The following is a 9,886-nucleotide window of genomic DNA, read 5'->3' as shown; positions in this document are numbered from 1 at the left end:
TTCATACTGCCCATGAATGAATGAATGAATGAATGAACGAACGGCTGCAGTTGGGGAATAACGCTGGAACCAGATTTGAGTTTCCTTAAGTACAAGAGCCCTGAATTTAGGAACTTGAGACTTCGCTGGTGAGGACCGGCCAGAGAGAAATGCGGCAGGAAAGTCCAACCCTTTTATTTCCTAACCCGTGACTCCCATGCATTGAATTAGGCCTAGAGTTTTCTGGAAAGCTCGAGGGCACCTGGTAACGATAGCAACACAGCCAAACAACCGGTCTAATTCAGCTCCTCCCCTCGCCCCCGGATGTTCTCGCCAATTGGTCGCAAGGACAGCCAATTCTCGGGCGGAGAGGCCAGCTTCTCGCTCAGCCATTGGCCGAGCGCGGCGAGGCGGGTTGGGGAGCACCGAGCTCAGCGAGTCTGAGGCTGCGCGGCGGCGCTGCACTTCCGGTTCGACTGCGGAAGGAAGGCGGAGGCGGCCGCAGGGAACCGTTGGAGCGGCCCCGGGAGTGGGAGAAGGGCCTGAACAGCGATCAGAGCGAGCGGCTGAGCCAAGGGGCCGGCGAGATGGGCGGGGAGCAGGAAGAGGAGCGCTTCGACGGCATGTTGCTGGCCATGGCCCAGCAGCACGAGGGCGGCGTGCAGGAGGTAACGGGGCCGCGGCGGGAGAGAGGGACCGGCCGCCCCCCACGTGCCAGAGGGCTCGCGGCGGTCAGGGCCCTCTTCTCCCCCCCCAGCCTTCATCCTCCCCATCCCCATTCCCATTCCATCTCTTTTCATCCTGGGCCTCAGATCTGCCCCCTCAAACCCCTCCGTGACCTGTTCTCCGGATCTCTGCCCTCCCACCCCATCCTGGTCTCCGGGTCCCAAACCGATCTCCAGATCTTCTCCTTCCTAATCCTGGTTTCCAGAGTCCCCCCTCCCACTTTGATCTCCTGATCTCCACCCCGCCCCCTTCCTGGTTTCCAAGCCTCCCTCTTCCCCCCACCCCCATCCTGCTTCTGTCCCCCTCACCTTCACCATCCTGATCTTCAGTTTCACTCGCCCCACTCCCCCCACCTCAGTATTTTCCAAGATTCTCCTCCCATCCCTATTCTTTATCCTGATCTCCAGGTCTTTTCCCTCCCTCATTCCTCATCCCTGATTCCCTGATTCTCCCCCTTCCCCCTCCATCTTGATCCCTTCCAGGTCTCTCCCTTGCCCCCATCCTGACTCCTTTCCAGGTCTCCCTTCTATCTGTGGTGTTACTGCTCTCTAGTTCCCTTCTCCATGCTGACACCTTCAACCACCTCCAGTCCCTTCATTATTCCCATACCCTTCACTTCCACCCTTGCATAGACAACTAGACTAAGGAGGCAGTTCGGTTTTTGTACTTACTTTGGGGTAGGGGAAGGCATGGCTTTTGTAGCCATGGGGGCCCATACACAAACAGCATTTTAAAATGAACCATTCAGCTTATATTGGAGGAGAAGGGTGGTTGTAGAGTGCCTGAGCAGGGACTAATACCTGGATTCAGGCCTGGAAAAAGGCTTCCTTGAGGAGGCTTCAGCTGGGATTGGAAGGAGGGAAAGGATGAGAGGAAGGAAGGAAGATCACATCCAAGATGGGCCTGGCTACTCAGGGCAAGTTGAAAAATTGAACAAGTCCATTATCAGACAAGTATTAAAAAACATTTAGAAGAATCCCAGCTATTTAACCTGTATCCTCAGCTCTCTCTCTCTCTGTCTTCCAGCTTGTCAACACTTTCTTCAGCTTCCTGCGACGAAAAACAGACTTCTTCATTGGTGGCGAGGAGGGGATGGCTGAGAAGGTGAGGTGTCAGGCTTTGGCTCCTCCCTTGGGGGCTCAAAATTAACCTGTTTGTGGCCTTGCCTCAGTACCCGCCGTGTACCGGGGCTCCCCTTTTGTTTGGGAAGTTGTTCTATTTTACAAAGCTTCTGTCCATCACTTCAAGTGCTTAATGAGACATTGAGGGTAGCATAGCCAGCCCTTCTCTGGTCAGAGCCCAAATGACCAACCATGAGAACTTTATATAGGATTACACAGTGCTAAGTGGTAAGAGTGAGGTCTGCTGAAACCCCAAAGGCCTTTTTGACTCCCAGGAGTGGTGAAGGTAGCAGCAGTGGCAGTAATTTTACATTTCATCTCTTTTGGTTTTTGTAATTTTAGAATGAGCTTCCTAGCATCATAGATGCAGAACCAGAAGGGCCCTTAGAGGTCATCTATTCTAACCCCTGTTATTTTACAGGTGAGGAAACTGAGTCTCAGAGAGGTGAAGGTGGTAAATGGCAGGGCTAGTATTTCACTGGATCAGATCTGCCTGCAAACCCTGGGCTCACTGCAGTGCTCACCAACCCGCCTTGGAAGTTAGCCTGACTGGCATTAAACCCAGCCCCTCTGGCCCCACATCCAGGGTTCTTTCCACTAGGCCACACTGCCTCCTATGATTCCTGAGGAAGGGATCTTGGACACCCAACAGATGAGGAAGCTGAGGCCCAGGGAGGAAACATGAATTGTCTAAGGTCACACAAGTAAAGAGCTAAGAGCATTTATTGTGTTCTTCTGGGCACTTGCAAAGATACAGTTTTAGAGAAAATATAGTGCAAGACTTCATAGAGATCTCTCTGGAGAGGTAAGGGGTGAGCACCAACAGAATTAACTGTAGTTTCACAAAGTGCTGTGAGATTTGTTGAGAAAGAATGCTAGGTGGATCTTCCACATGTATGGAGACAAAAATGTGGAGGTGGGAAAGTTTGGGCTGGGTCTGAGGCATTTTTTTTTTTAAGGCAATTGGGGTTAAGTGACTTGCCCAGGGTCACACAGCTAGTAAGTGTCAAGTGTTTGGTCTGAGGTCGGATTTGAACTCAGGTCCTCCTGACGTCAGGGCTGGTGCTGTATCCATGGTCTGAGGTATTCTCACAGCTGTTCCATATGCTTTCTGAAGAGCTCTCTTTCTCATCAAGGCATATCCTTGTTCCTGCTGTCATGCAGTGTGTATAGAAGTCTAGCTGTAAACACTCCAGTTTTAAGTAATTGTCTTCTCATATTTGTCAAGTTAAGTCAGCAAGCTTTTATTGGCAACTCTGTGCCAGGCATATCCTGAGCTGGAGATGCAAAGAAAGGCAAAACACAGCCCCTGCCTTGGAGCCCACAGTCTGTGGGGGGAGGCAACAGGCAGGTGGGGATGGACAAATAAGATGGATACAGGACAAATGGAAGGTAATGCACAAGAGAGAAAGGCCAAGCAGGTGGGGAAGGCTGAAAAAGCCTTCTTGCAGAATGTGGGATTTGAACTTGGCCTGGAAGGAAACCAGGAGACTGAAGAGAAGGAAGCACAGAGGACAGCCAGTGAAAGGTCAGTGGGTCATACCAAGAGTGCAAGGGCTGGGGCGGGGGAGGGGAGAGGGTGTGAGGGAGAGAGGAGTGTCAGTCAGACCTGGGCTTTAGGAAAATCACTTTGATGGCTGAGTGCAGGCTGAACTAAAATGGGAAGAGACTGGAGGCAGAGAGCCCAAGTAGCAGGGTATAATAGTCCAGGTGTGTAAGGATGAGGGCTTGCTCCAAGGTAGTGACAGTACAGGGAAGAGGATGTATTTGAGAAGTCTTATGAAGGGATAGTCGACAGGCCTTGGCAACAGATTGGATCTGGGGGTTAGGGGGAGAGAGGGAAGATTTGAGGATGAGCCTAAGGTGGGGAGCCTGGTAACTGGGTGGATGGCCATACCCTTGACAGTAACAGGAAAAGTGAAAAGAAAGAAGGAGGGGGCTTTGGAGGGAAGGTAATGAGTTCACTTTGGGACATGTTGAGATTAAGATACCTAGGGGATGTCAGTTTGAAATGTCCAACCGGCAGTTGGAGATGTGAGTCTGGAGGTCAGCAGAAAAGTCAAAGCAGGTTACGTAGATATGAGATTCATTAGCACAGAGATGATAATTAGATCACCAAGTGAAACAGTATGGAGGAAGAGAAGAGGGTCTGGGACGGAACCCTAAGGGACGCTTAAGGTTCACAGACTTATCCTAGATGGAGATAGCACGGAAGGAAACTGAGAAGGGGTAGGAGGAGAAGAATAAGAGAGCAGTGTCACCAAAGCCTTGAGAGATTACCAAGAAGAGGGTGATCAGCAGTTTCAAAGGCTGAAGAGAGGCCAGAAAGGATGAGGATTGAGAAAAGGCCATTGGATTTGACAAGTGAGAGATCATTGGAAACTCTGGAAGGATGGGGGGGCGGTGTCATCAGGAGCCAGACGGAAGAGAGTTAAGAGAGTGAGACAGAAGCACGTGGGAGACCCCGATTGTGAATGGACTTCTCGAGGTTAGCCTCAGAAGGGAGGAGAGAGAGGCTGACAAGAGGGACGGACATGGGCGTCTTACAGGAGGGTTTGTGGAGGAAGGGGGAGATGGGTATGTTTGTAGGCAAGAAAGAGCAACCAGGGAGACAGGAAGAGAGAGAGTAAAGATTGGTGGGAAGTCTGCTGGAGGAGACAGGAATAAATGGGGTCACCTGTGTGTGTAGTGGGCTTTGCCTTGGCAAGAAGTTTCACCTAATTCTGTGAGATCATGGCAAAAGGCATCTGACTGATGTGAGAGGAGGGAACGGGTAAGAGGGAGCTCTCAGCAAATGGCTTCACATTTTCTAGTGTGTCATGGGAAGATAATGTTTGTTAGTACTTAGCTCCCCAAAAGCTGAAAATCAACAAAATCACTTTTATTGACTTCTTCATTTCTACAGTTATTTAAAGACTGCTTTGCTGATTCTGCCTCATCTCCTGTCTTTCAATCTTAATTCTTGGCACATATACCCTCCCAGACCAGCTGCCTCACTCATACCTGGCCAGGAAAGCCTGTCAATGAGTGAGAAGAGTCTTGGAGTCACAAAAGTCCCTTTCCTTCCCTCGACCTGAGCTTCCATGAAATCTGAAATGAGAAGGTTGGACCTCTAAGGTCCATTCCAGCATGAAGTCTGGGATCTTGGGATCCTGTCTGAAACGAACCAAAGGCATCTTGAGGTCTGAGGACTGGCTCCCGAGATGTTGAGATACTGGGCCAGTCACTCATCGGTACGCCAGGCCCCGTGGTGGATGCTGTGGTACAGAGCCACTAGCAATGGAGCCCCCTCTCAAGGAGAGGATGGAAGAGGTTCAAGGGAAGACAGCCGGTTGTCCTGCGCTTTGTTGAACATACTGAGTAGCATTAGAAATTCTCCCCTTTCCCAAACAGAATTGTCCACATCGTCCCCGGCCATCAGCAGAGATGGCAGGTATTCCACGGCTCACTTTGACGTGGCCAAGCCAACGGGCTGTGGATGTTGTGGGAAGGACACAGGCTTATCTTTGCAGCTCTCCCTCTTGACCTTGGGCAAGTCACCTCTGTCTCTGGGCTTCGGTTGCCTTCTGTGTGAGATGAGGGGGGGTTGGGCTTGGGTAACTCTGAGGCCTTTCTTTGTGTCAGCGGTCAATGGATGTGCTTTGTACGACATCTTTTAGGTCTGGCATGAATGTCCTATTTTCCCTCCATTAAAATGTAATTTAGATACAAAACGTGTTCCTGAAAACAACATCCAGAAGAGTCGAGACGATATCCTTATGTTCTGCTACGTTGGTCCCCAAGTCTTTGTTTCTCGTGCCTGGCCGTCATTTCCTTTGCTGGCTGTCCATCTCTGCCAGACGCTTGGGAGCTCAGCTGCTCCACGCTCTTTGTTTCTGTTACTCTGGTCCTCGCATCTCTCTTCCTGGCTCTACTCGCTTCAGTCCGCATCAGCTCCTGTAATCTTTCTGTATTTCTCTGAATTCCTTGGGTTTGTCTTTGCTTCGTTGTCATTGGAATGTGGCACGTGAACACTTCTCCCCTCCGTTCAGTATTCTGGTGAACCCGACTCTGTTTCTGGCCTGTTCTTTCAGATAGTTTTAAAAACGTGGATTTCAGTCTTGTTGGAAGTATTCCATCACTTTGGAACATGGGTCTGTCTCCATTTTGTTCCCCATATTTCGTATGATTTTGAGGAATGGATTTGCTGCCCTCCCTCAGTCCATGATGTTAGCCAAATCACCTTCCCTCTCCAAGCCTCCATTTCCTCATCTCTAAGATGATGATAATAGCGGTAGCACCCACCTCCCAGGGTTGTCATGAAGTGAGCTGATGGAGGAAAAGCACCAGCTGAACGCTGGACTGCGAAACTCTATGTAAGGCTTGGTTGTCATTGGGCATTGCCGTGCTGAGCCCTCCAAGGTGGGACTGGACAAATTCAGATTAGCAAGTGGTCCCTAGGGATTCCATCCTGGCACCACGGGTTTGTTTTGGTTTGATTTTGGTTTTGGTTTTCAGTTTTTTGGCTAAGCCTTGCTTGAGTTAGAGGCCTTGGCCTTCCTCACCTCATGAGGCTGAGAAGTAGTCCTGTTGCCCAGGTTAGCAGATGGGTTGAAGGGATCCATTCCCCTCATTAAAGGTCCTCTTCCTGAGGTTGGCCTTTCCTGGGCGCCTGTGCTAAGCTGCCACCCCCTCAAACTCCCTGGCCCAGAGTTCTCTGAGAGGCCTGCAGCTAGAGCCTGGCTGCCGGGCAGGGCTTCTGCACTGTGCCATGTGGGGGCTGCAGCTGTTAGAGGAGACATATTTGACCACAAAAGTTTGGTTTTGAGTCCTAGCTCTGCCGCTTAGCACTTTGAACTCTTTGGCCAGTTACGGGCCAGGCTGCTCAAGTCTCCCCCCACCTCCACATTGATCAGGTATGGAGAATAATGGGGATTAAACTGCCCAGAGTTGTGGCAGAAGTGCTGGGAAAACCCTCCAGAGCCACGTCAGGGCCAGAAGCAAATTGGGAGCTCTGACCCACTGCTCTGCTCTTAGCCATCCAAATGGAGCTGAGAAGGGAGCCCCAGGCCCATCTGCTGAGCCTGTGGGTGCCACCAGAGACACCGGAAGAAGGGCCACAGGACAGAAGGGAAGAGAACGGCACATCATGGAGGCCAGCAAGAGTGACTGAATGCTGGCAGAATTCTAGAGTGTGTTCTCAAGGAGGGTGTGTGCAGGGAATGCCTAGAAGTGGGGATACTGTGATCAGAAAGTAGCAGCTCAGCTCCCTCAAACCCATGCCAGACAAGACTGATCTCCTGACTCTGGCAGATTAGGGGATGTGTAGTGGGGTATTTAGCACATTTACAAATGACCCAAAATTGGGGGGACAAGCAAAAGCCCAAATAGTCTCCACACTGGCAGTCAGAATCAGATGAGATCAGATAGAGTTGGGGTGAATATAAAGGCTTAGACCAGTCCAGAAAATCAACTTCTGAAGTCCAGTGGTGAAGCATTGCTAAATACCAGTTCATCTGAAAAAGGGTCTGGGGGTTAATGGCTTGCCAGCTTAGTGTGAGTCAGTAATATTAGAAAGCAGCCAGAACAGTGACTGTAGCCTCAGGCTGCATTAGAAGCCATCTAGAGGCCAAGCCAGGCAGGGCAGGAAGATAAGTAATACACTGATTCCTACCCTGATGTAGCCGCATCTTCAGGACTTGGATGAGATGGTGAAGGAGCTGGGGATGGTGAGCCTGGAAAGGGGCACCTGGGGTGGGGTGGGGATAGAAGAGTGAGCCCCAACTCTGACATCCTGTGTTCTGAGGGCCCTCCCAGGTCTGACATCCTGTGTTCTGAGGGCCCTCCCAGCTCTGACACCCTGTGTTCTTAGGGCCCCCCAGCTCTGACATTCTGTATTCTAAGGGCCCTCCCAGTTCTGACATTCTGTGTTCTTAGGGCCCTCCCAGCTCCGACATTCTGTGTTCTTAGGGCCCTCCCAGCTCTGACAGTCTGTGTTCTGAGGGCCCTCCCAGCTCTGACAGTCTGTGTTCTGAGGGCCCTCCTAACTCTGATACCCTGTGTTCTAAGGCCCCTCCCAGCTCTGACATTCTGTGTTTTCGGGGTTATAAGCTTTAGGCTGTGTCCTATACAAGATAGCTATGGGCTGGGATGAGCAGGGAAGGCTTTCTGGGCTTTGCGCTGGGCCTTGGAGGGTGGATAGGGTTGGGTTGGCTCTTCCTGAGGTACCAGAGCAGTGATGCAGAAGGATGCAGAGGAGGGGGAAAGCTCGAGCTCTCCCATCTCAACTGTTTTCAGGCATCACCTCTATCTTTTCTTCTCCAGCTCATCAATGAGACATTCCGCCACCACAACCAGTTGGCCCAGAAGGGGCGTCGAGAGAAGCAGGCGAGGCAGGAAGCTGAGCGGCGAGAAAAGGCTGAGCGAGCGGTGCGACTGGCCCGTGAGGCCCAGCAGGAGGCCTCTGGGCCCCAGATCAAGGAGCTGACGGACGAGGAGGCCGAAAGGCTCCAGCTGGAGATTGACCGGGTGAGACAGAGGCCCAGGGCCTGATGGCACAGTGTGCATGGGTGGTCAGGCCAGGGCACCCTGGCACACAATGCTTGTTTTTTTTTCCATAGAGGAAGGGCGAGGAAAACAATCAGAAGGGGGACGGACCAGCTCAGCCCTTGAACAGCTCCAACTCAGCGGTGAAACAGGTGAAGAATCAGGCAGGGCATCAGATGGCCAGTGTCTTCACTGCCCCCTCACCCCAAGGGCTTTGTTATCAGTTTATTTTTCACACTGCCCCTTTCCTAAATGCACTGGAAGAGCCTTGGCCATTCTAGATTTCTAGTTCCACTTTGCCAGGAACAGATTAGGCAAGTCATTTTCTCTCTCGAGGCCTTAATTTTCTCATCTGTAAAATGGGGATAATTCCTACCCCATCTGTTTCCCAGATCTGTCATGATGAAATGAATATAGTTGATTTAAAGGCACTTTTTAAACTGTAAACGTCTCCTGTGGGAGGCAGCTGGCATAATGGATGGAGAGCTGGGTTCAGGTCCTCCCTCTGACCCCTGCTGGATGTGACCCTGGGCACACCTCTCAGGGTTCTAGGCAAGTTGACCTGCAATGGTAGAAAGTGTCCTCCCCCAGAAGTTTCTGTATCATGAACCAGTGGAAGGTAGTCCTATCATGGTGGGCCTTCCCCATATGGAGGTGGGCCGCCAAGCAGCCCCTCTCAGAGGCTGGATTGGCATCAGAACTCCAGGGCAGGCCTCCCATGCCTTAGTCTGCGTCAGGGGAGGGGGTACACGCCAGATAAAATGGCCAGTCTCTGATGAAGGAGGTGAGTGCAGTCCTGGCCATCTCTGAGCTCTGCCTTCTGGACGTGGCGAACTCTGCAAGGCCACGTCATGGTGTTCCTCATTCTTCTCTAGCCCGTGGTATTGCACAGACCAGGCTGGCTCTTTCTGCGAGGGTGTCCCATGGGGATGGGGTGGAGGTGGGCAGGGGAGGCAGGCAGGGGAGCCAGGAGTCTGACCTCTGGTTCTGAGCAGGAGGCTGATGATGACGAAGAGGAGGAAGATGAAAAGGACAAAGGGAAACTGAGACCTAACGCAGGCAATGGAGCTGACCTCCCCCACTACCGGTGGACACAGACCCTGTCTGAGTTGGATGTGAGTGGTCAGGGAGATGGGCATGGAGGGGGACTCCTTGCAGCAAACAGGCCTCATCTCCTGTCACGTCCCATCCTCAGCTGGCCGTGCCCTTCTCTGTGAGCTTCCGACTGAAGGGCAAGGACGTGGTCGTGGACATTCAGCGGCGGCATCTGCAGGTGGGGCTGAAGGGGCAGCCCCCACTCATTGCCGGTGAGCTCTACAATGAGGTCAAGGTGGAGGAGAGCTCCTGGCTCATTGAAGATGGCAAGGTGGTGACAGTGCACCTGGAAAAGGTGGGGCCCTAGCAACTGTCTGTCCCCCTGGTGGCAATTAGGGAGGCTGAGGAAGCAGGCGGAGGTTTGGGGGGGATTAGAGAGGCCGAGGAGGCAGGGGGATGTTTGGGGGGTGCCCTAGGGAAGCTGAGGAGGCAGGGAGAGG

The 9,886-nt window shown here is 52.1% G+C and overlaps 1 protein-coding gene across 1 annotated transcript; it reads left to right on the top strand.

Moving 5' to 3' along the window:
- Window positions 1–455: 455 nt before the first annotated feature.
- On the top strand, window positions 456–9,778 carry LOC114037520 (nuclear migration protein nudC-like). The gene is made up of 6 exons (XM_027854445.1): window positions 456–647; window positions 1,732–1,809; window positions 8,130–8,333; window positions 8,426–8,503; window positions 9,347–9,466; window positions 9,547–9,778. The coding sequence occupies exons 1-6, from the start codon at window positions 567–569 to the stop codon at window positions 9,751–9,753; spliced, it is 768 nt and encodes a 255-aa protein (XP_027710246.1). The 5' UTR covers window positions 456–566; the 3' UTR covers window positions 9,754–9,778.
- Window positions 9,779–9,886: the final 108 nt, after the last annotated feature.

This window comes from Vombatus ursinus, unplaced genomic scaffold, assembly GCF_900497805.2.
Source record: "Vombatus ursinus unplaced genomic scaffold, bare-nosed wombat genome assembly UNPS02010435.1, whole genome shotgun sequence".
NCBI classification, from domain to species: domain Eukaryota; kingdom Metazoa; phylum Chordata; class Mammalia; order Diprotodontia; family Vombatidae; genus Vombatus; species Vombatus ursinus.
This window is presented reverse-complemented; position numbering and strand designations above follow the sequence as displayed.